This window comes from Dama dama, chromosome 31, assembly GCF_033118175.1.
Source record: "Dama dama isolate Ldn47 chromosome 31, ASM3311817v1, whole genome shotgun sequence".
NCBI classification, from domain to species: Eukaryota; Metazoa; Chordata; class Mammalia; order Artiodactyla; family Cervidae; genus Dama; species Dama dama.
The window spans coordinates 49461324-49487696 of NC_083711.1; the positions used below are offsets into that span (position 1 = coordinate 49461324).

At 40.2% G+C, this 26373-nt stretch overlaps 1 protein-coding gene across 4 annotated transcripts; it reads left to right on the plus strand.

Moving 5' to 3' along the window:
• The first annotated feature begins 482 nt into the window (after nt 1-482).
• On the plus strand, nt 483-23859 carry CEP97 (centrosomal protein 97). 4 transcript variants are annotated; one of them, XM_061134382.1, is made up of 12 exons: nt 483-648; nt 2535-2648; nt 2851-2993; nt 3733-3891; nt 4799-4900; nt 6300-6413; nt 6962-7128; nt 11273-11437; nt 12328-12452; nt 13117-13894; nt 17206-17281; nt 18935-23859. In XM_061134382.1, the coding sequence occupies exons 1-12, from the start codon at nt 606-608 to the stop codon at nt 19637-19639; spliced, it is 2691 nt and encodes an 896-aa protein (XP_060990365.1). In that variant the 5' UTR covers nt 483-605; the 3' UTR covers nt 19640-23859. The 4 variants fall into 4 exon arrangements, with proteins under 4 accessions (XP_060990365.1, XP_060990367.1, XP_060990366.1 ...); XM_061134383.1 differs by lacking the exon at nt 483-648 and adding an exon at nt 804-997; XM_061134384.1 differs by lacking the exon at nt 2535-2648 and having other exon boundaries at nt 487-648.
• The last annotated feature ends 2514 nt before the right edge of the window (nt 23860-26373 follow it).

The window sequence follows — 26373 nt, forward strand, 5'->3', positions numbered from 1 at the left end:
AAAGAGTCGGACACGACTGAGTGAGTTCACACTCACTCACTCAATACTTATTAAATACACGTCTAGGTCTAAAGTTCTGTCAACTATTCAAGAACAACTACTTAAATATTTGATACTGTATAAAAGCTTCTATCCCAACATGCTTTAACTAAATTTTCATATAAGATGTATCGATTTTGACTATCTCAACAAAATCGCCTGTAGCAGAGTTGAACACTTTGAATTTATTCAGAAATGTCAAATAAAGGGGGCAGCACCTCCCCCCCCCCCCCATAAGTCCTCAAATTCGGTCTGCATTGAGTAGGGACCTTATAATCATTCCGATGATAAAAGTGTCAAATTCCGAAAACATCTAGAAAAGAGAGTGAAATGATCATTTAATAATAGTTTGCCTCTCTGCCAAATTAAGGAGTTGACCAGGTTTCCCAAACTCACTGCGACTCAGATTCTAACCCGGGTTTCGCATCATTAGCTGCAGGCAGCCAATTGGGCCGTTTGGGTGCCGTGCATCCTGGGAGCTGTAGTCTCAAGCTCGCTCCTCCCGACCACTAGCTCCGCCGAGCAGCCGGAGGACGGTTGCCTGGTATCATCAGCAAGCGGGAAGTATGGCGGCGGCGCGTGCCGCCGCGGCTTTGCCTACTGGAGAAGGTAAGGCGATCCCCATCCTTGGGTGCCAAGGTTTACTCCAAAGAACTGAATTAAATAGTTGCCAGGTGGCGAGAAGAAGACTAGGTTTAATGGATTCGGTTCTGGACCAGTTCTTTTGATGCACAGTTGTGGGCTTCGCGGAGGCGCGCTGCCCTCTGGGAGTTGTAGTCCCTTAGCCGCCGCCTCGCTCTGCGGCGTCGCGGCGCGGTCCAAGCAACGGACTACAAGCCCCCAGAGACCTTAGCGCTACCCGGCGCCGCGAGTCCCGCGCTCCTGAGGATACCTGGTCTGCGGATTTCTGGCTGCGGTGACCGTTCTTGGATGTTTACGTTGAGTTCTGGGTGCCCAGGTGAAAACTGTAGGATCTCCCCCTTTCTCTCAGTTCCTAGAACGTTCAAGAAGCCCTCTATCTAACAGTTCCCTAGATTGACGTTGGACCCTTTCTGGGAAGTGTCCCAATGGCCGAGATAAAATCTGGGGATTATTCAGAGCCCGCAGTTCACCACCCCTTGTTACGCAGACGGGATTCTGGGATCTAGTTTGGGCGCTGCCCAGCGCAGCGCGGGGCGCGGCTGCTTCCGTGGGTGCTGTGTGAGCGGAGCGCCTTTGTTTTGGTTACGGCTCGGAAGCTCTGGGTCACAGGCAGGGCGGAGGGTCGAGGCCCTTTCCCACCGCTTAGATCTGGCTCATTATGTGGGAGAGAGGGTCGAAGAGGTGTTTCGATCCCTTTGAATTGTGTGCGGAGGCTCTGCATTTTCCTGGGACGGTATATAGCTTTCATCAAACTCTTAAATACAATGACCACCTGTCCCCCCAAATGCTAGAAGCCTTTAGACAATGGAAAAACGTTGATATCCTTCAGGAGAGCTATCTTGCATAATTATTTCCCACGGTAATCTTAATCTGGGTAGAAATTTGAAATTGGCAGTTTCTCTGGCCCCTCCTCCCTCAGATATCTGCTACTCTTAAACTCCACCTCCCCAGTCCACCGAGGCAGTGAATGTACTGATGATAATAGCAGTTAACATTTATAGAGCACTTTTTATATGAGCCAGATTATGTTCTGAGTGTCTTTTTTTTTTTTAAACATTATCTCATTTTCTCTGTAACAACATTATAAGGCAGGTATTATTATCATTCCTATCTTAGCAGAAAAGTGAGCCCCAAAGAGATCGATAACTTGCCCAATAAACCACTGTGTTTAGTGGAGCCAGAATTTGAACGTCTGTTAAGTATACCAAATCATGTTATTGAATGCTGTGTGCCAGGAATGGGGTTGAGTGCTGTTCATAGGGTTTCGGTTTTCATCTCCATATCAATGTAATGAAGTAGGTATATTATTCCCATCTTGTAGATAAGTCAACATAACTATACTTTGATTTTCAAAATAGTTTGGGCACTTTATGGTATACTGGTAGTTAGACTGTAAGCAGGTTGATCTCTATCAAAAGATTAGTTACATCTAAAAAAAATACTGTCATTACTTAGGCATAAAATATGGAATAATAGTTCACATTTAAATGTGAAGAAGCCCAGAGTATTTAATAGCATGCAAACTTGAGTTGTTATTCTTCACTTGCTCAGTCGTGTCCCTCTCTTTGTGACCCCATGGACTGCAGCATGCCAGGCCTCCCTGTCCTTCACCATCTCCCAGAGCTTGCTCAAACTCATGTCCATTGAGTCGATGATAGCATCCAACCATCTCCTCCTCTGTCCTCCCCTGCTCCTGCCTTCAGTCTTTCCCAGCATCAGGGTCTTTTCCAAGAGTCAGTTCTTCCCATCAGGTGGCTAAAGTATTGGAGTTTCAGCTTCAGCATCAGTCCTTCCAGTGAATATTCAGGACTGATTTCCTTCAGTTTGATCTCTTTGGTTTGATCTCATTGCAGTCCAAGGGATTCTCAAGAGACTTCAACACCACAGTTCAAAAGCATCAATTCTTTGGCGCTCAGCCTTCTTTATGGTCCAACTCTCACATCCATACGTGAATATTGCAAGTCTAGGTATAATTTGATACTTCTAAGGGAAAGGGAATAATTCATTCTGTAGTCACTTAAAAATTGATTGCTTTAGTTTTAAAATCTTGATATTTATTATGCCCTAGTGTTTTCTAATTCTAAATGTTTAAGATTTTATGAGTATGATTTTATCTCTATGCTCAGCATTGTATTTGTGTTTTCTAATAATTCCCCTTCTCTTTTCAAGGGTCAGTGGTCAATTGGTCAGGGCAAGGGCTACAGAAATTAAGCCCAAACTTACCCTGTGAAGCTGATATTCATACTTTGATTCTGGATAAAAATCAGATTATTAAATTGGAAAATCTTGAGAAATGCAAACGATTAGTACAGGTAGGTATTGCTATGTGGGGGAAATAGTTATATAAGACCTGTTTATTATTATACAAAATAAAGCAGTAAGATAACAAATGTAACTCTGTAAGCCTAGAAAGTAGTAGGTATTGCCTTAAATTAAAAACAATTAATAGCTACAGTAAATTTAAAAATAAAATAAGTTAGTAAAAAATTTAAAAATTAATTTTTACAGGATGACTATTAAATGATAATTTTAAAATTTCTCTGGAAGATTAACATATTTTTGCCACCTTTAAAGTAGACTATACAAAGAGCATTTGTTAAAAAAGAAAACATTTTATGTTGGCTAAATAACATAACGTTTTATGTTACACATGGTGGACGTAAAGAGTTGATTCATTCGTTCTTTCATCATTTATTCGACCCTTCTTATGTGTCTGACATTGTTCTAGATTTTGATGGAGACAGTGTAAGGACTCCATTGTTGTGGAGTTTACATTCTCAAGTAGTTGCTGTGTTGAAGATATTTTCTTTTAGTACTTGGAAGAGGTGTGGGATTGTTCAACTTTATCTGTATTTTCTATTGCTTAGGAGTGACAGCAATAATAAATAGTTACACTGCAGAATATTTAGACAATATATGTGAAAAGTACAAGCTGAGTTTATATATTTGGGAATGTTTGACCATATAAACAAATCTTTTTAACCACCCTAATAAGAAAGTAATATTTATATTTTACTCCTAAGAATAATGATATGTTTTTTCTTTCCTCAGTTGTCAGTGGCTAATAATAGGCTGGTGCGGATGATGGGTGTGGCCAAACTGACCCAACTCAGGGTGTTGAATTTGCCTCATAATAGCATTGGCTATGTGGAAGGCCTAAAGGAACTAGTTCATTTGGAATGGCTGAATTTGGCAGGAAATAATCTCAAGGTGAATTCTTTCTTTCTTTTTTAGCAGTTTTTTTTTTTTTAACTTCACAAAAGTATTTGCTATGAAAAAGGAATTTAAGCAGTAGAGAATTCAGTAAAATACAAAATGAGAGTATCCACTCCCATTCCCCAGAGATAATTTCAGTTACCATAAACTAAAAAAAAAAAAAAACTCATTTTGAAAATTCATGCAGAATTAAGCTCTGTGTGCGTGTTTAATGGTACAGTGAGGAATATACTGTTTTAAAAGTCAGGAGCTCTCAATTCTGGTCCTGCTTCCACCACTTAGTAACTATCATTTTGGGTAAGTTAATCAGTATTTCTGTGTCTTTTTTTTCTTTGTATTTTTTGTTTTCTGTGTCTTATTTTTTGATACTGTAGACAAGAGAACTGTATTAAATGAAGAGAACTGACTTATCAAGCATGTAAGGTTTGCCCTTCTAACCACCTTCCCTGTTTTAAGTCACTCATGACAGCCTATAAAGCAGGTACAATCTTTATATGTGCTATATAGATGAAGAAGCTGAAGTGCAGAGAAGTTAAGTAACTTGCCTAAGCTCACACAATCAAGAAGTTGCTGAGCCAGGGTTTGAATCGAGGCAGTTTAGCCCCAGCGTTAACTTGTAAACTCTATGCTATATCAGGGGTCATGTGTCATCCCTGCTTCTTCAAGCTGTAAGTATCTGGCGTGATAGGATCGCCTGCTCTAGAGGGGTAATGAAGGTAGAAACTTGCTCTGTGACAGTATGCCAAATTCTGCTGTCACTGCCTTGTCTTTCTCTTGCTAAGCCCTGCTCCTCTGCTTCTGACAATAAGAAAGAAGGAAGAGGGTCAGCTACAAGGAAGTAGGGAAGACTTTCATTTTTTGATTTTGTGTGCATGAAATAAATTTCCTTTTCTTGTCATAGGCCATGGAACAAATCAACACCTGCACCTCTCTACAACATCTCGATTTATCAGACAATAACATACCCCAGATAGGTGATCTGTCTAAATTGGTATCACTGAAGGTAAGTGTGTTTTCTATGTCATTTCTGAAATTTTATACTAAAGTGCCAAGAGAAAGTGATCTAATTGATCTGTATATAGATCTGCAAGAATAAATTGTGTTCATTATGATAAAAATTCTATTAGTGTACCAGAAATTAAGTATGAAACTTTGTGTTGTTAATTTCTATTACTGATTTACTTTAGCTGAAACTGGTCATTGTAGTTAAAGTTAATGCTTATTTACTGTTCAACAAACAGGATGAAATTCCCTTCATGCCTAGTCTGTCATCATTAGTAGCTTTAGTTGTATAGCATCAATAGTGCATAACATGTTGGTGGGGTTGAGAGTAATCAGTCCTGTTTGACACTGAAGATGGTTGTTTCCTTTTAGTGGTAGATACTATTAAATTATCAAAATCTAACCTCACTTTAGAAAATTATAGCCTATTGCACTTTTTATGGAGGGGAATGCAGTAAAATAAATATGTAACAGTTGGAATCAACAGCTTCATAAAACATGAGTAGGCTGTTTCCATATTTTTACTCCTTTGGATATCATTAGCATGAGATGAATTCATTAAGCCTCAGAAATAGTATTATTAGCTCAACTTTTGCCATTTTTTTAGCAGAAATCATTTTTAGCAACAATTACTCTTAACAATTTGATGTAGTCAGATACTGAGATAATTCAAATGAACTAAAGATGATTGAAAGTTTTTTTTTTTTTTCTGGAACGGAGGCATGATTACTTTATCAGAATCCTGGTGTTGAGAGTCTTCAGTTTATTTTTCATTGTTGCTGTCTTAATTTGAATTTGAATCAGGTTTATCCAGTACCTTCTACCTTCCTCAAGAGAATATAGTTGTAAATCATAGTTTTTGGGTTATCTCTCGCTTGTGGAAAATTTGCTTTCTACCTGATTGTTTCTCTTTGTGTTGTTGTTTTGGCGGCACTCATGATATCTTATTTCCCTAACCAGGGATGGAACAGGTACCCTCTGCAGTGGAAACGGAAGCGCAGAGTCCTAACCACAGGACCACCAGGGAATTCCCTGTAGCTTTTTGTTTCAGTGAATGTTTTCTTTCACTTTTCTCACCCTCTATTTTGATGTTTTAAAAGGAAATGAACAAGTATGTTGAAAGTTGCTCAAGTTCAAATAACTTGCAACATGCCTTTTGCTAAACTAAGCATATGTTCTTTGGCAAATCTTTAAACTTTCTTGAACTTAGAATAAGGATGTGAAAAGAGAGCTGGACCAAATGGCCACCTAGGACCCTTCTAGCATTAACAGTCTTTGATTTATGTGTGATGAGAAGTTATAATAAAATCACTTTCCTTTTGTATACATAATTTTGGTTTTATCAAAATAGACCAGTTTGTCTATTTCTGTTTGTAATTCATTGCATTTTTACTTTCAAGACCCTGCTTTTACATGGAAATATCATCACCTCTCTTAGAATGGCACCTGCTTATCTACCCAGATGTCTTGCTATACTTTCTTTGGCGGAAAATGAAATCCGTGACTTAAATGAGGTAAAATTTGAGGGTATCTTATGGGATCCCGGGAGCTGGAAACTCAGGAGAGATGCAGGAAAAGGTGGTGAACTCACTTTAGATGAGCATCTTGGAGGAAACTGCTATCAGGATGAAACACTTGGCTCCAGAAGACCATTATTTTTCTTTCCACTTTTATTTACTGTCAGTAGGTTATTAAGGCTTAATTTCATTTGTAATGCTGCACTCTTCACTCCACTGGGAAGTGATTGTTGGTGGAGGGACATCTACATTAAAGCGGTTAATAAGGCCTACTCTGTACCTTTTTCTGGCTTCTATTATGTTTTCAAAATAGGGTTCTCTTTGCTAGGAAGCAGTGCTTTCTAAAGGACTTTGTGCAGCAAGAACAGATGGCCATATTGTTGGAATTTTTGGAGTCAGTGGATAATATGAGTGTTACTTGTCACTTTTCAAAACAAGAGGGAAATTGTTGCATTCTCAAACTGCCAGAGATGTGTAATCAGTGGAAGCCCTGTGCTTGCCACTGAGTAGTCCGTTTCATTCAACAAAGATGTCCTTTGTTGCAGGTCTCTTTTCTGGCATCCTTAACTGAACTGGAACAGTTGTCAATCATGAACAATCCATGTGTGATGGCAACACCTTCCATCCCAGGGTTCGACTACCGGCCATACATCGTCAGCTGGTGCCTAAGTCTCCGAGTGCTAGATGGATATGTGATTTCTCAGAAGGAAAGGTGAGCATGACCCCTTTAACGTCGCCATTTATCATGGAAATTAACTGACAAGCTCAATTCTAGCTTGCTACAAATTAAGAAGCTGAATATTGCTTGAAATATGAATTTAGAAATTAGTCACTAGTGCAGTTATATCTAGACTCTGTGCTGTTCATGTAGGATTTTCTATCTTTTCTAAAAAAGGATAATAAATAAGTATCAGTCTTAGAGGTTGGGTCTAGTGAGTTTAATTTCATGCCCCACATACAACAAATTGAGTTTTAATTCTTTTGTTATTCAGTTGTGTGGGGCTTGGAGCATTTCTGTATAGAAACCATGTTATGGGTGCTGTGTAGGATTTTAGATCAGTCCCACGGAAACCTGCATCCATCATATTGTAAAGGCACTATTAATAACACCTTGGGACCCAACTACTCTTTATGAAAGTGACTGTGGGAAAATGCATGCAGAGTTCCAATTTGGAGCTGGTAGCAGACATACTGATTGATCCTCACCTTCTAGCTATGAAGCAGCGAAAGTGGGAATCCCCTTTCTTTAGATCATTGATGATTTCTTCAGCTCAGAACTGGGAGCCCTGCATGATGAGGTTTCTGGAAGCTGGCACATGACCAGTGGGATCAGAGCTATGGGGGAGGTAAGGATCAAGGTTGTAGACAAGAAGCGGTGGAGTTAGAGAGGATAGTGAGAATCGAGATGACTTGATCCTCATCACTGCCTCCTTCCACCTCCTCTTTTCACTGCATGTGTATGTGCGTTCATAGGCTCAACACACGTTGTACTCTTCCTCACAGTATTGTCCTTCTGTTGCAGAGACTGATAGTCACTTGGCGGGGTTTCCGACAGGAGGAGGAGTGGTAGATACTGACAGGGTTTTCCTTGTCTTTCTCCGTTCTGTTTTCATCTCGTTGTGAACAGGGTGGGGCAGTGAGGAATGGCAGGCAGGAGCTACACCGTGGAGGTGCTGGGGAAGGCTGGTGTATGTCAGCTCTAGTTTGCCTGCGCACAAGTGTGGCTTTTCATTTTTCTTTCAGTGACTGCTGCTGTGTTCTCAAACACCTTGTTTTGTTTCAACCTTGGTTAATTCTAGAGCTGGGATATGGATTTACTTGGATTTTCTTTTAAGAGAAAGACGTTACCAGATTTTTCTAGGGGAATAGGACTGGTAACATTTTCATATGTGGGAGGTATCAGGGTGAGATGGGCCGAGAGAGTAGGACTGGTAACATTTTCATATGTGGGAAGTACCACGGTGAGATGGGCTGAGATAAGGGTTTGGCATAAAAAGAGACCTGGGAGGAGAAATGAGACCTGGTCAGGAGAGACAAGGGAAGGCTTCACATCTTTCCCTACTACCTGTTAGCTGTGTGGCCTGGGCAAGTGCCTTAACTTCTTTGATCTTTAGTTTTCTCATCTGTAAAATCTGGTACCTAACTTTCAAGTATGCCCTGAGGATTAAAGATTGAGGATTAAGGATAAGGATGCTTTAAGGATAAGGATTGAGGATTAAGGATAAGGATGCTTTCCCAGCATCAGGGTCTTTTCAAATGAGTCAGTTCTTCCCATCAGGTGGCCAGAGTATTGGAGCTTCAGCTTCAGCATCAGTCCTTCCAATGACTATTCAGAACTGATTTTCTTTAGGATTGACTGGTTTGTTTTCCTTGCTGTGCAAGGGACTCTCAAGAGTCTTTTTCCAACACCAGAGTTCAAAAGCATCAATTCTTCAGCGCTCAGGTTTCTTTATAGTCCAACTCTCACATCCATACATGACTACTGGAAAAACCATAGCTTTGACTAGATGGACCTTTGTTGGCCAAGTAATGTCTCTGCTTTTTAATGTGCTATCTAGGTTGGTCATAACTTTTCTTCCAAGGAGCAAGCGTCTTTGAATTTCATGGCTGCAATCACCATCTGCAGCTATTTTGGAGTCCAGAAAAATAAAGTCAGCCACTGTTTCCACTGTTTCCCCATCTATTTGCCATGAAGTGATGGGACCAGATGCTGTGATCTTAGTTTTCTGAATGTTGAACTTTAAACCAATTTTTTCACTCTCCTCTTTCACTTTCATCAAGAGGCTCTTTAGTTCTTCTTCACTTTCTGCCATAAGGATGGTGTCATCTGCCTATCTGAGGTTATTGATATTTCTCCCGGCAATCTTGATTCCAGCTTGTGCTTCATCCAGCCCAGCATTTCTCATGATGTACTCTGCATATGAGTTAAATAAGCAGGGTGACAATACACAGCTCTGATGTACTACTTTCCCTATTTGGAGCCAGTCTGTTGTTCCATGTCCAGTTCTAAGTGTTGCTTCCTGACCTGCATAAAGATTTCTCAGCAGGCATGTCAGGTGGTCTGGTATTCCCGTCTCTTTAAGAATTTTCCAGTTTGTTATGATAGCATGTAATTTAGAAATAGTTTAAATGTAGTATTTTAGAATATCTGTACAATCACCATTGAAAAGAAGACTAGAATGTAACCAGCACTGCAGAGGTCTTCTTTGTCCCACTCATCATAACTCCCCTCCCCACTATAGTGACTTTTTGATAATTTAGAAAGATTATTTTTTTTCCTTGTTATTGTGGAGGTCCTGCCAGAGTAGCTAAAATTAGAAGAGCAATATGTTTAGTTTTGATGGATATGTAGAGCAATTGGCACTCTCATTAACTGTTCTAGAAGTATAAATCATGCAGCCACTTTGATAAACTAACAGTATTTACTGAATTTAAATGTATAAATACCCTATGACTCAACACTTTGACTCTGCTATATACCCTAGAGAAATAGGAGCTTATGTATGCCAAAAAAAAAAAATGCATAAGCATGTTCATAGCAGCCTTATTCATAATCACTCCAAACATAATCACTCCAGCCTTATTCCCAATCACTCCAATTTGGGAGCTATGTGGGACATTTAGGAAATGTCAGTCTGTAAAGAAATAACTACAGTAGTGTTATCACATCTCAAAAAATTTAACAATAATTCCTTAATAACACCAAATATTAAGTGCTTACATTTAGTCCTCATAAATGCAGTTTTTAAATAGAGTTTTGGAAACTGGTTCCAAATAAGGCCATACATTGTAATTGCTTGACGTATTTAAAATATTTCTTTCTTGCTCTCTTTTTCAGTATCTTAAAAGTTTACTGTTTATTGCATGCTGCATGGGTTGGCTGTGCTGATTTGGTCGTTCTCGCTTGGGGTCTTGTGGTGTGATCACAGTCAGGGCTGGAGTCATTTGAAAGGTCAGCTTGGCTAGAGGTCCGAGACGATGCTTTCAGATCTCCCTATGGGCCCCCTGTCTCTTTGCTTTCTTTTCTCTTTTTGGTTATTGAAGAAGTCAGGTTATTTGTCCTGCAGAGTTCCTACTGTGCTTATTTTGCCATTTGCTGCGTCCCCACGTGCTTTGACATACTCTCCCCTTTTGTGTTTTCTGTAAATCGGTAGTTGGAGGTGGAGGTTTGATCAGACTTTTGTGGGGGCGAGGACAACTTTTTGGGTCCTGTTTCGAGGCACATGGTATCTGGTTGTCTCTTATGTTATGAGTATCTATTAACGATCAATGCCTAAATCCATTAATTCATTGAGAGTTGCAAAATGGTGAAATTTTAATTCTATCATTCATTTTTAAATAAGCTGGAATACTTCTATGAAGTAAGTATTTGGCTACTCATTGATATAGTTTGTATAGGAAAGATGGAATTAGTAATATTTAATTCTCCCCCCTTATCAGTTTTTAAAAATAATGAGATGGTAGCTCACTAGCATCCTTCAACTGTGACCAGTTGGCTTTAAAAAAAACTATCATTATGAACTAATGGATTTAAACACAATTTATGTATTTAGGTACTTCAGTTTGACAGTGAGTGGAGGGAATAGTTATTGCTTCTTTGAATGTAATTTAAAAATATTTGGAACCATTTAGTTCAAATCATTGGAAGTGCCCCTAAGCAAGAAAGAACGTTTAAAACACTACAGGAGTAAGGAGAGTGAAGCAGAGGATAATTTTTCTTTTTGACTTGAATGTTATTCATGAAAAACATCTGTTGATGCTGGAAAGGCAAATTAAGAAGTTAGATCATTATTGCTTGAAAATGTATCTTGTCTACCCCAGTGCCAGCCCTTCTTCTTTCTGTCCCCCAATTCCAGTTTAAAAGCTGAATGGCTGTATAGTCAAGGCAAGGGGCGAGCGTATCGGCCTGGCCAGCACATCCAGCTTGTCCAGTATCTGGCTACAGTCTGTCCTCTCACTTCTACACTGGGCCTTCAAACTGCAGAGGATGCCAAGCTAGAGAAGATTCTGAGCAAGCAGAGGTAAGCGTGTTGATCCGTAGCGGCTGATGAGACCTTCCTGCAGAGTTAGTAGGATTGGCGCGAGTGCTGCAGCCGCGTTTCTGGATCCCGGGGGCCCTGGTCACCGCAGCAGTCCTGCGGAGGAGCCAAACCACGCAGTGCCATCTGGCTTCCTCCCCAGCAGCTGCATTGCTTGCTAGTCATTTCCTGAGTGGGGGAGAGCCTAGCAGCCTGGCAGCCTGGGATTTAAAATAAGTTCACTTGTTCTTTTAACGTGGGTGTTTCACATGGACTTTAAAACACTCAGGTTGTAGAGACTCCCCTGGTGGTCCGGTGGTTAAGTGTCCGCCCGGCAGTGCAGGAGACACAGGTTTGATTCCTGGTCCCGGGAGATGGCACATGCGGTGGAGTGCTCAGCCTGTGCCACCACTGCTGAGCCCGAGCTCTGCAACAGGGGAGGCCGCGTGCAGCGAGCAGCCTGCGCCCCAGGGCAGAGAGTGGCCCCGCTCACCACAACCGGAGGAAGCCCGAGCGCAGCAACAGAGCCCCAGTGCAGCCAAAAATAAACGATAGCTAAAACTCTTAGAAAAACCTTAAAACAAAACACTAACGTTATATAGCTAGAAGCATTTTTAGTAGTCATTTCTTTCATCAGAGATCCTGTCTTTGAAGGTTTGTGTGTGTGTGTGTGTATGCTTGTGATGGTGTCTGACTATGTGATTTAAAAATAAACTGCTTAACACTTTCTACCCATGAGACTTTGTAATTTCAAGGTCATTAAAGGTATGTACTTTGAAAACCTTGTAAACGTCTCCCTTCTTGACATTGTTTTACCTGTCGAACTGTTGAAGGAAGCAGAGAAGCTTTCCTTTTTGATTTGTGTTAAATCACATGAGGTATTCTGATTTTAGATTTCACCAGAGGCAGTTAATGAACCAGAGCCACAATGAAGAGTCGTCTCCTGTTGAATCAAGGGCATCCCTTGTGCCAGAGCATTCCAGCCCCATTCCAGATGGCCAGGTGGTCCCAGAAAGCGGTAAGAAGTTAACTGATTTCCTGTCCCTTTTTGTTTGATCTATTTGGTATCATAAAACAGGAAACAGTACATATTTTCAGAATGTTTTATTTTTTAGCTCAAGTGAACATTTGGATCTTTTATTTTACATATAAATGTATATTACACAAACGGCAGCTTCCCTTTTGGCTCAGTGATAAAGAATCCGCCTGCCAATGCCGGAGACGTGGGTTCAACCCCCGGGTCGGGAAGATCCCCTGGAGAAGGAAATGGCAACCCACTCCAGTAGTCTTGCCTGGAAAATTTCAGGGACAGAGGAGCCTGGGGGGCTATACAGTCCATGGGGTCATGTCGCAAAAGAGTCAAACACGACTTAGTGGCTAAACAACAACAATATACACAGACATGTATAACTATTAAGTGTCTTAATTTTTGAAAACATTCAGAGGACTGCCACCTTTTGACTTGACATAGTACTTTGATTATTTTTATGATTATTGCAAGAATTAAGTTTCTTAAAAATATTTGGTTTGATATTTTAAGGCATTTTGGAAGAAATTACTGAAAGGATTTCACTGTCTTTTACTATATTTCAGGGATTAGATTTCATTAAAGGGATACAACTGAAAAAAAATCCCTCGTTAAATACTTAATGTTTCCAATGATACTCTGTTGATTGTTTTAGAACCCGTCATCCAAGTCAATTCTTGGGTTGGGACAAGTAGTCATGATGACCAGTCACATGCTGTTAAGAATAACTTTCCAACCTCTGTACACACTGCAAGATACTCTCGAAATGACCTGCACCTGGAAGACATCCAGACCGATGAGGACAAGTTAAATTGCAGTCTCCTCTCTTCAGAGTCTACTTTTATGCCAGTTGCGTCAGGACTTTCTCCAGTATCCCCTACAGTGGAGCTGAGGCTGCAAGGCATTAACTTGAGCCTAGAAGATGATGCTGCTGCAGATGAATCTGTGAAAGGGCCGGAAAACCAGGGCTTATCAAACAAGGAAGAGGAAAAGGCGTTGGGGGCTGCAAATGAGAATTCTGTTCAGATGACAAAAAGTGCAGTTGGTACAGAGGTAAATGAGAAAGATGGACTGTTGCCGTGTCCTCAGCCAGCGGTCACCAGTGCCGGCTTGAAGGATCACACCCACAATCTTACGTCTTTTTCTGAGTCAGTTGGGCACAGTGTCTTCCATATGCAGCCAGGCAGTGAAGAAGCCAGGTCTCAAACAGCTTCAGAGAAACTTCCCTGCAGGGTGTTAACCCAGAAATCTGTTCCTCTGGGACAGGATAAAGTTGCCCTCCAGAAATTGAATGAAGCAGCCACCAAGCTTCAGGCCTGTTGGCGGGGCTTTTATGCCAGGAACTACAACCCACAAGCTAGAGACGTGCGCTATGAAATCCGTCTTCGCAGGATGCAAGAGCACATTGTCTGCCTAACCAGTGAAATAAGGAGGTGGGTGAGAAGTCTGTTTTAAGGCTTTTACTGTGAAGGTGCTGTTCCGTTGGTCTGGGGGCGTCAGACTCTCAGCGTTGATTCAGAACACTGAATCACCGCTGTTGTGGCTGGGACACTTCCCGTAGCATGCTGCCACCCCAGGTTTGTCTCTGACACGGTCCTGAACGCAGCTTGAGAGCAAGCACTGCAATATGAGCCTGCGTATCTAGTGCCGAAACTGGAACATGGATGCAGCGTAGCAGTAAATGTCGGATGAGATCCATGCCTTCTGGACGTCTATGTACCTAAACACAAAAGCTACAGAAAATGTAGAAAAACCGAATGAGTGTAAAAATGAGAAGATGAGGATGTCTCCATAGAACCCAGTAGATGACATAAGAGTTAAGGAAAATAGTAGGAACTTAGAAGGGGTTAAAATTTGGGGGCTATGGTGGAAGTTATGTGTTCATTCTGTGGCTTACAAGCTATCATGACTGTCCCCCAGGGAAATGAGGATTTCCTAGATTTATTCTGAGTATCAGCACTGCACCTGTCAGTACTGACTGATGTTATAAGTGGGAGAGGAGGAAGAGTCAAAGAGACTGAGAAGGGACGGCCGGGGTGGGAGGAGAACTGGGGGAAAGTGTCCCAGCTCCAGCAGGGCCCTGTTTCAGGAGAGAGGAGAGGTGCTGGAAGAGGACCGAGAACTGTTAGGCTAGATTCAGCAACCCGCGGTGACTGTGTGTGGAGGGCCCCCAACACTATCCCCAGGTTTGATTTGCAAAAAGGACTCTTGACTCAAAAAAGCTATTCTTTATGTTCCTGTGTATTATGGTTGATTGGAGTGAAAGGAAATAGATGACAGTCAGCACAGGAAGGAGACACACAGGGCAAAGTTCAGGAGACCAAGCAGAAGCTTCTAGCTGTCTCCTTCCAGTGCCGTTTTACACGTGGGCTCAGTTCTCGAAGCAACAGTGTGTGAAAACATATGAAGTATCGCCAACCAGGGAACTAGCTCCAGCCTCGGCATCTGGGGTTTTTATTGGCGGCCAGTCACCTGGGTCAGTCCATATGACTGACCTTAACTCCTCAGACCTCAGGCCCCACCCAAGGTCAAGCTGATGCCATTGTAGCCCAGGGTCTCAGGTGAACCAAGCTGGTATTCCCCATAAAGCACATGGCTGGCATAAACCAACGGTCTCAGAGGTACAAAGGTGCTCTAATCAGGCAGGCTATTCCAAAGGTTTAGAGGTTATCTCATTTCAGAAGCTGGACAAGGCCAATCCTGTCTTTTGTTTGCACATTTCTGTCCTGCTCACTTATCCCTTTCCTGCCCAGTGAGCTTGCTAAGAGCAGCTTCAGCGGGTTAGTGGGATGCAGTCAGTTTGGAAAGGACCGAATAATGAAAGAGAGGTGAACAGTGAGCACGACCCGCTTTGGACGAGGGCTGCCGTGAGGAGGAGAAGGGAGCAGGTGGTTGCCAGAGGAGAATCTGGAGTTACGAAGATTATTTTTTAAAGATGGGAGACACAGAGGAGGTTTATGTGTTGGTGCAAGTGACTCAATAAGGAAGGAAGAACTGATGGTGCAGGGCAATGAAAGAAGCGCAGGACGGAAGTTTTTTGGGAAGATGAAAGAAGAGGTTCCGTGCACAAGCGGAGGGGGTGGCCTGAGGCAGGGCAGGCGAGGTGGGAGGTATCGGCGGTGGGGGATGGGGAAGTCCTGTCGGATGGGCGCGCCTCTCTTCTCAGTAATATACAAGATGCGGTCAGCACTTGGAAATGAGGGGGTGAAGATGTGAGGGGTTGAAGGAGAGAGGTGTGAGTATGGAGTATTTATCTTAAAAGTGAACTTACACAGGGAATGGAGAGTTGCTGGATAGTATGAGGAAAAACTTAAAAGTGTAAAGCAATAAGTCAAACTGTGTGATTTTTATCAGCAACTCTCAGCTGTTCTATTCTGACTTTGGACCCGGTTCAGCCAGGAGTGGGTTTTTTCCCCAGGTGAACATGGTAGGGGAGAGAGGGAAGATCAAGGGAGCTGCAGACATTTTGAAGGGAGATGATGATAGTGATAGATCTTGGAATTTGAATGAGGTAAAAGGAAAGACAGGAGAAAGACGTCGTTTGTATGGTGGTCATAGATGAGGACTGGACGTCCAGGTTGTTGCAGATTGTGGCAAGAACAAGTGAACTGAGAGGTTTGTGTTGGTGCTTGAAATCGTGTTTTTAAGTGGTGTAGTCAAAATACTTGAGTCTAGAGTGGGACTGACATGACTTAGCAACTACACCGCCACCCCTACCAGAGTGGGACTGAAGATGATTGTTAAATAGAGCATCCGTGTGAATGTCAAGGGCGCCAGAAACGACCAGGGGAGCAGGGCAGAGGAGAATACTAGTGCTGAGGCTTCAGTGGATGGAGGCCGCTAGTGGGGGGAGCTCAGTGCTTGAAAAAAGAGTTTGGGGAAATTTAGCAGGATGGCTGGAGTTCTTGGAGGAGGAAGGTTAAGAGTCATTTGTAAACAGCAGTGGGAAGCAGTGTTCTGACCCTGATGTGTAAGTGAAAAAAATAGCTGCCACTTGAGAGGGCTACAGTGCCCTTGGAAGTGCGTCTGATTTGGTCAAGGAAAAGTTCAGAGAAGAAGCTGAGTGTATATACAGGGGTTTGCTGATTTTAATTCAGGAGTCCCACATGGCGCAGTAAGAAGTCTTGAGGGGCTGGAGAAAGTAGGTCAGAGGTTCAGAACAAAATGGGGTGACTTTGAGAGATACTGGACAGCTAAGGGAACCCTAGGTTTGTGATAAGTTTTAAGTATGGAGGCGGGGACAGTGGGCCCACAGTGAAACTTTAATGAATGAAGGGAAGTTATGCACAGGAAAGTCTGTTGGTGATAGCAAGGAGTGTGTCAGGGCCTGGAGCAAACAGGGGTGTGAAATTTGATGGGATTAGTCCTGCTGGTCTCTTCAAAGAGGAGGCCAGTTCTCTTCTCTTTGAAGCTGTGATCCTGATCTTTTCTGCTGCTCTTGCTCCTTCTGTGTGTTTGGCTGCGAAATTGAGGCCAGATAAAAAAGAGCCATTTAATATTTTATTTTTCAGTACTGGCTGGCAATACTTTGTAGAATCAGTATAATCTGAATTTCAGTCACATCTCATTTGGCTTCTATGTTGAGTCATAGTTTAAAAGTAACATTTCACTTAGATACTCTAAAAGTGGAAAGCACTTATTAGATTATTAATCTGTTTACACTGTATATGTTTATTTGTCATAATAAGAAATATAATTCAAAGCCCCCTTTCTTGTGTCGGTAATGGACTTTGAATTATTGTAGATTAAGAAAAGAAAGAGATGAAGAACGGATTCAAAAATTTGTTCAAGAAGAGGCTGTCAGATTCCTTTGGAACCAGGTAAGCCCCTTCCTGCTGACTTACCTACTGTGTAAATGAAGAAAAATTCTAGATTTACTGAGATAATCATAGAACAGTTACAGGTAAGGTAGCACCCTTTCTCAAGGTTAAGGATGTGGTTTGTGTTCACTGCCACTAACTCTGAACTAGGACAGTGAATTTTGTTACATTTTATTTAATCTGAACAAAAATATTTTCATAATTTTGACCAGAAAGATAAAGAACTATAACACTGATGGAAAGTGCTAAATTGAAGGATATTGGACAACTATCCAATAGATATAAAAGGCCCAATTTAAGTTTCAAGTAGCTGTCTTGTTTTATCTTTTAAGACTATTTGAATGAAAGATGATTGAAACAGTGTGTGATGGCTACAATATGCATGTCCTAAAAAGTCCACATGACTTCCAGGTAGAGAGTTTGAATCCTGAAATAGCATGCTATGGGGACAGTTCAGACATCGGTTTTACTACTATTGTATTGTTCTCGATGATTATTCCTTGGAAGTATTTTTAGAAAAGGATTTGTTATAATAGGATTTTACCTATACTGTTATTTTTGAAAATACATAGTAAAAGGTCTGGGAAGATACATATCAAACTACTATCAAGGATTACCTTGAAGGATAGTCTAAGGGAAACTAAAAAATTCTCTGTATTGCTTTCTTGTTGCAGACGTTACAGTAAAATTCTGAGGTTCTAAGTATACTTTAAAAATGTAAAGGTCCGGGAACCCCTGACAGTCCAGTGGTTAGAACTGCACCCTTCCACTGCAGGGCCGCATGTGTTTGATCCCTAGTCAGGGAACTAGGATCTCACAAGCTGTGTGGCGCGGCCCAAAAAAAAAAAGAAAAAGAGGTAAAGGTCGTATTATCAAGAACTCCAGGAATTTTTAGGTATTTTAGAGTTGTGTATACTTCATTGTTAGGTTTTCTTTCCCTCTCTTTTTAAAATAATTAGTTTTTGGTGGTGCTGGGGCTTCCTTGCTGCAAGAGGGCTTTCTGTAGTTACAGGAAATGGGGGCTGCTCTTCATGGCGGTGCCCAGGCTTCTCATTGACGTGGCTTCTCTTGTCGCAGGGCACAGGCTCTAGGCACCCCAGTTTCAGGAGTTGTGACACACGGCCTCTGTGGGGTGTAGAATCTTCCCAGACTAAGGATTGAACCTGTGTTGCCTGCATGGGCCGGGGGATTCTCATCCACTGTACCACCAGGGGAAATCCTACATTGTTTGTTTTTAAAAACTCTTATCCGAAATGGGTTTCTAGCATGAGACTTCCATTTTCGAGAATCTGCTCATATTAACAGGTTCTATTGTTATCTTGCTAAATAGACTTCAGTGTATTGAGAACCTTATAGACCCCTTAGTCAGCTGTATGTGCGTTATTGTGCTTCTCATTATCTTTGTAGTAGGAGCAAGTGAATTGCTTTGGCCCATCCCTGCTTTCCTGCTTTCCAACAATGTGAACCACTTTTGCCAACCAGGTCTAAGCTAGGGGGGCTGTGGAAAGGATCAGGGGAGTCAGGACATTTCTACCTCCAGTTTTGCCATCTGCCATTTACCAACTTCCTGAGTGTAGGAAAAAACCTCAAAGGACAGTTGTAAAGTAGGCATGATTTATATTTTGTAGTGAAACTGTATCCTTTGGTTTGCAGGTAAGGTCTCTACAAGCTTGGCAACAGACTGTGGACCAGCATCTGAGTTCCTGCCATATTGACGTTCCCCCTATATCAAGTACTCTGGTGCCATCAAAGCCTCCTTTATTCACCCAAAGTCAGGAGCCATCTTCTGATCAGAATTCTGATTGGTTCATTGCTCCTGATGAAGCTCCTCAAGAGAAATCCTTACCAGAATTTCCAGACTCTGGTTTTCATTCCTCCTTAACTGAACAAGTTCACTGTTTACAGGATTCTTTGGATTTTGAAAAAAGTTCCACAGAAGGTAGTGAAAGTTCCATAATGGGGAATTCCATTGACACTGTCAAGTACGGCAAAGAGTCAGTCGTAGGGGACGTTAGTGAAGAACATGGTGAGTGGAGTAAGGAAGGCTCCAACAACGAGCAGGATAACAGTCTGCTTGAACAGTATCTAACTTCAGTTCAGCAGCTAGATGATGCTGATGAGAGGAGACATCTTGATGAAGGGACGGGAGATAGTAAGCTTCACCTACCTCGCTCCCCTGAAAAGCTAGACGTCTTATCTAATAGCGCTTCTGCAGATGTCGCTCGTGGCGTATCTCCTGCTTTGCAATGTGAAGTCAGCCAGACACCAGAGAGCTGTGAATTGAATGCGGAAATACAGGGGCAGCAATCAGAATGTGATTCTGCATTCCAGGTGTTGCATGTTGGTGTTATTGTGTAGCATGTCTGGTTGCTTGAAAAGCAGAAGTCTGTTTAATTAAAGAATATTTTCAGTTGGCTTTTTTTGGGGGGGGAAGAAGAATATTTCTCCCAATTTTGTTACTATTTTATTCCCCCCCCCGCCCCCGCAACCTAGGTACTGAGCTAAATCTTCATTTTTATTTTGTTAACTTTTTATTTAGGTATAATGTATCAAACAATATTTATATTGAAAGCCACATGCACTTTATTAACAACTAAATTGCATCAACAGTGTTCCTATGTTTTGATGTATTCATTTCCTTTCAGAAATAAACTAGAATACCTTAAAGGAGATAGAAATATTACCTTAAAGATACCAATAAGAGAATTTTAATTCTTCTGTATGTGAGAAAGTTAATTATGTAGTGAGGAATGCAATTTGCTACAGTAAATATAAATGACAAATACGAGGATTGTGAACTGTTGAAATTTGCCAGCCTCTTTGGGGAAAGAACATGTGTTTTTAAGCCTTTTTCCTCCCTATGAATCCACGAAAGACTTCTTGTAAGCAAATAGGAAGAAAAGGTAAGATGGTAGGATTTTTCAGTGGGGATAATTGTTTCATGGAAAACTGTAATGTTATGTATCAATTTTAACATATGAAGCAGAGTTTTCTGTCCAGAATTAAAGTGAAGCTTGTTTTAAAGGCAACACAAGAATTTCTGTAAGGTATAGACTCCATTCACTGGGGATAATATCCCAGCAAACATTTATTATCTTTTCATTTAGTGATTTTTTCACCCCATAGATAAGCATTCCCTGGTGGCTCAGTTGGTAAAGAATTCACCTGCAATGTGGGAGACCTGGGTTCAATCCCTGGGTCGGGATGATCCCCTGGAGGAGGGCATGGCAACCCACTCCAGTATTCTTCCCTGGAGAATCCCCATGGGCAGAGGAATCCGGCAGGCCACAGTCCTTGGGGTCACAGAGTCAGACGCAAGTGAGTGACTAAGCCCATGCCCAGATAAGCGTTTATGTGCCAATATATTGCCAGAAATTAATGTACACTTTCTTTGTTCATGCTTTATATTTGCTTATATATTTCAGCAGAGGCCCATGGTCATTTACTTCACTCTTGACCTCATAGAAAAGAACATTTAAAATAATACCAGTGGTAGAATAGGAATGACATTTTTTATAAGGACTATTTTCCATCTAAATCTGAAAAAGTGCCACATTTGGAAGACAGCTTAATGGTGGTAAAGAAAAAATAAACCTCATTTATTTCTTTATTCATTAAAAAGAGTATATATCTGTAACGCCAGGAAGAAACGATAATATTGTGTTTGAATGTTAATAAATGCATTTGCAAATCAAGGATAATTTTTGGAAGCGTGAGATTCTAATCTTTGAGAATGTTCTGATATCACTGAACACACATACCTGACCTCCCCCCAGTCTGTGTGTGCAGTGATTTAAAACTATGGCAATAATTAAGTGCTCTCTAAATTTAGGTGCTAATTATGTATTCATTATTCAGTTACAGTCACTAGGTCCCCTTCTTTGAAGTTACATAAAATAAAAGCTGATCCTTCCAAGAATAAAGAATAAAGGGATCACATGTTATACAATGTTGAGAGTTAGAAACATTTCTTCACTATGGGTAAGATGTACTTTTCTCGGTTTTTAAATATGTAGCACTCAGGTTGAGAAGACTTGGATTTCATTCTCAGAAATCCAGAATCTCTTGCAAAGGAAAGATTTTCTGTCTCTTATACACAAGCAGCAGTCTTACATTCAAAAGATTTTCCCTAGTGAAGCATGTGTAACATTGATGTGTGTTAAATAAAAACAGAATTTTTAACTTTGTGAATAATGCTGATTATCTTTTGTAAATGATTTTTAATTTCTTCTTAAATCTCCCCTATTTTTCTATTTTATAGTTAAGAGCCTCATTTGCTGCCCGTAGTTGGACAAGGGAAAACCAACTTGCACTGCACTAGTACCAAAGTGCTGCTTCATGGTGCATTAACTACTTGTTAATTTCTCATAAAAGCTCCTGAAATGCTGTGGTTCAGTATTACCTAGTAGGTTTCTGCCACCGTCTCCGCCCTCTTCTTTTTTGTTGAGAAATGGCAAAACACAACTGAATTCATTTGAGCATTAGCATTTACAAGCAAGATTCCCTTTTTTTTACCATTGCCTTGTTTTTCTAGCCCATAAATGGTATTCAGCATATTTTTCATTTGAAATTGGCAGAATATGATAATGACTAATATCCTACTCTTCATTCTGTTTAACTTTACTAGTGTTTTGAAGTGCAAGAATATTAAGTAGCCCCCAACCTTAACTGTACAGATTATCTTGAATGTAAATAGCATGAAAATAATGTATATTCGAATGCAGGAAAACTGTGGCATAGATAATATATTTTAATAGGTTTAAAGTGTAATTTAAAATAATTTATTTAACCAAACTTATTTGGTTTTAACTCTGTGGGCTTTTCATTGGTCTGGCTGAAGAGGGAACGGGCCTCGTATGGTTTGGGGAGTTGAGCTTTACCACAGTATTTGTGTTTTTCTAATAGGTGTTTAGTTCAGCTGTGCTATTTTTAATTCAACTCTCTTGATTTATGGCCAATTCAGTATATCAATTAAATATTTCTTCAGAAGCACAGAATCATACCATGTGAGAATTTTAAGGACCTTAGAGATTGTCTATTCTAATCTCTTTGTTTTAAAGATAAAACTAAAGCACAGAGAACTTAGATGACTTCTCTGAGGTTATAGCTAGTTTATAGGAAAGGAAACTGTGGGAACTTAAAAGTTACTGTATTCCAGAACTTCTACACGTTCTATTATTCCTTATTTTTAGTAAGTCAGTAGAAAGTCTGTACATATTTTTCATTTTCTTTGAAAGCGAAAAACTACTTCTAAGAGAGCTAGAGCTCTACCACTCAAGGCAGAGTTGCTTGTAGAAAACAACTGATTTGTTCAGAACCCTGAGTGAATTTTCTCCAAGAAATGTGATTTGATTAAAGTGGTTTTTAAAGAGTAATGCAGTAGAAACTAACATTTGGAAAGAATAATTACATCTTGGAGTCTATTTCATTGAAGACAAGAAGTATAACAGATTGCTGAGATATATAAAATTTTCTAGTGAAAAGCTAGTTTGATTATATTTCATCTTCAGTTTCTCAGAACAACAGATGTTAAAGTTTAACTCTCCTGATATGCAGAAAGCTTCAGTCATGACAGTTGATACATAAATAATATAGTTTGGTTTTATAAATTCAATTATAAAAGGCTTTATAATATGCATGTTTTTAGGAAAATATTTAGCCACACAGTTGTTAGTATATATGGAGAACACTTTATTCTTGAATATGTGGGTGCCATTCTTGAGCGTGTATTTATCTTTTGTTTTGGATTATTTTAAATGTATAAACACCATAACAGTGTATTTTCCTGTTAATCTACTTAAGATAGGTCTAGCTCCACTTTTAATAAGTATTTTCAGAAACAACATGGACTTAAGATATAACTGTCTCCCTTTAGTTAGTTAGTTTTTTTGGCACCAATTCTTCGACTTGGATTTATAACAATAATATAGAATATAAAAAAATTTTTTTTCTGGAGAATTAGGACATAATAAAAAGGGAAAATATAAAAAGAGTCTGGTCAGTTTCCCACTTGCAAGTGAAAAGTGAAAGACTTGATTATTTATTTTGCCACATATTTATTGTAATATTATAACTTTTAAATATATGACCTCCTGATTTATGAAATAAAACAAAAATGGTCTGTAAGGGACATTCTAAGCATTTTTAGTGATATGTTTTCATTGACCACACCTATTGTGCCATATTAAATTTAAAAGTCAAGTAAACAGAGTAATCCTCACAGCCCTGGAAAGAAACAGATAATTAGTTGTCTTTTAAAAATGAGGTGCTTTTTATTTGTGAATGAGTAGAAATCATACTATAATTTAATTTCTTAATTGATTTTAGTGGATCGCAGGAGTCACTCTGGAGAGGCTTTGTTCATTTTCTGATTAAGTTTGAGTGTTTTGTAATCATTTTACTGTTAACAATATGAGTTTAAAAATAATTTGACTTTTCACTATTTTTAGGTTTCTCTTTAATTTTATTGTAGAAATAGTAGATGATTTAAAGTGGTTGTGGATTGTTCATGAAGGTTTAATTTATATTGTACTTAATTTGTATTTGAGTTTCTAATTCTAAATAAAAATTTGCATATGCGTTTGAGTGATTCATTTGTTTGTTATAATGATTAGTTGTGTGGTTGTAAGAAGAGGAAGAGACTCGAGATTTTTTTCTTTTGGGCATGTCCAGCAGAAAGGCCATTTGAAGACACAGTAAAAAGGCGGCCATCTGCGAGCCAGGACGAGAGGTCTCATCAAACACCAATCCTGCTGGCACCCTGATCTTGGACTTCTAGCCTCCAGAAATATGAGGAAACAAATTTAAGTCACTCAACCAGTGGAATTTGTTTAAGTCACTCAGTCAGTGGAATTTTGTTATGGCATCTTAAACACTATGATATAGTTGGTTAATTAAGAATTGATTTGAGCAAGAAATAGTAAAAAATGATATACCTTAACATTAAAAAGTTCTTTATTGAAATATAATTGATATAAAAGGAACTGCATAAACAAAGGATTAATCTCAAAAATATACAAGCAACTCCTGAAGCTCAATTCCAGAAAAATAAATGACCCAATCAAAAAATAGGCCAAAGAACTAAACAGACATTTCTCCAAAGAAGACATACAGATGGCTAACAAACACATGAAAAGATGCTCAACATCACTCATTATCAGAAATGCAAATCAAAACCACAACGAGGTACCATTACATGCCAGTCAGGATGGCTGCTATCCAAAAGTCTACAAGCAATAAATGCTGGAGAGGGTGTGGAGAAAAGGGAACCCTCTTACACTGTTGGTGGGAATGCAAACTAGTACAGCTGCTATGGAGAACAGTGTGGAGATTTCTTAAAAAACTGGAAATAGAACTGCCATATGACCCAGCAATCCCACTCCTGGGCATACACACTGAGGAAACCAGATCTGAAAGAGACACGTGCACCCCAATGTTCATCACAGCACTGTTTATAATAGCCAGGACATGGAAGCAACCTAGATGCCCATCAGCAGACGAATGGATAAGGAAGCTGTGGTACATATACACTATGGAATATTACTCAGCCATTAAAAAGAATTCATTTGAATCAGTTCTAATGAGATGGATGAAACTGGAGCCCATTATACAGAGTGAAGTAAGCCAGAAAGATAAAGATCATTACAGCATACTAACAAATATATATGGAATTTAGAAAGATGGTAATGATAACCCTATATGCAAAACAGAAAAAGAGACACAGATGTACAGAACAGACTTTTGGACTCTGTGGGAGAAGGCGAGGGTGGGATGTTTCGAGAGAACAGGATCAAAACATGTATATTATCTATGTTGAAACAGATCACCAACCCAGGTGGGATGCATGAGACAAGTGCTCGGGCCTGGTGCACTGGGAAGACCCAGAGGGATTGGGTAGAGAGGGAGGTGGGAGGGGGGATCGGGATGGGGAACACATGTAACTCCATGGCTGATTTCATGTCAATGTATGACAAAACCCACTACAATATTGTAAAGTAATTAGCCTCTAACTAATAAAAATAAATGAAAAAAAAAATGAACTGCATATATTTAAAGAAACAATTTGATGCATTTTGTCACATGCCCATAAAACCATCACAACAGTCAAGAAAATGAACATACTCATCACCCCTGAAAAATTCCTCATATCCTTCATAACTCATCCTTCTGCTTTGGTTTCTTTTACTCAGCATAATTATTTAGAGATTCACCTGATAGTTCATTCCTTTTTATTGCTGAGTTGTATTCCATTGTATGTATTTGCTGTGATTTGTTTTTGAGTTCTTCCAACCTTAAAAGTTTTCCTCCAGCTTTATTGAGAACTAGTTGACAGAACACTGTGTGAGTTTAAGGTGTACAACGTTTTCACAGTGAGGTTAGTTAACACATCCATAACTTCACAGTTAGAGTTTTGCGTATGTGTGTATGTGTTGAGAACTTTTGAGATCTATTCTCCTGGACTTTCCTGGGGCTGCACTGGTTAAGAATCTGTCTGCCAATGCAGGGGACATGGGTGTGATCCTTGGTCCAGGAAGATCACACATGTTGCCAGGCACTAGACCAGTGTGCCAACAACTACTGAGCCCATGCACCCTGGGGTCTACTCTGCAACAAAATAAGCCACCTCAATGAGAAGCCCCAACAGTGCAACTGGAGCGTAGCCCCTGCTTGCTGGAACCAGATAAAGCCTGCACGTGGCAATGAAGACCCAGCAGAGCCATGAAAGTGAAAGTCGCTCAGTCGTGTCCAACTCTTTGCAGCGCCATGGGCTACACAATCCATGGAATGCTCCAGGCCAGAGTTCTAGAGTGGGTAGCCTTATCCCTTCTCCAGTGGATCTTCCCAACCCAGGGATTGAACCCAGGTCTCCCACATAGCAGGTGGTTTTTGTTTTTTTTTTAACCAGGTGACCCACATGGGAAGCCCAGCATAACCATAAATAAATAAGATCTGTTAGCAAGTTTCAAAGAGTTTTATGGTATCATGTTTTAACGTTTGAGCTAATTTCAAGTTAAGTCATTTTGAGTTAATTTTTGTGAGTGGTGTAAGATAGGGCTTTGATTTCATTCTTTGGCAAGTGGATATCCAGTTTC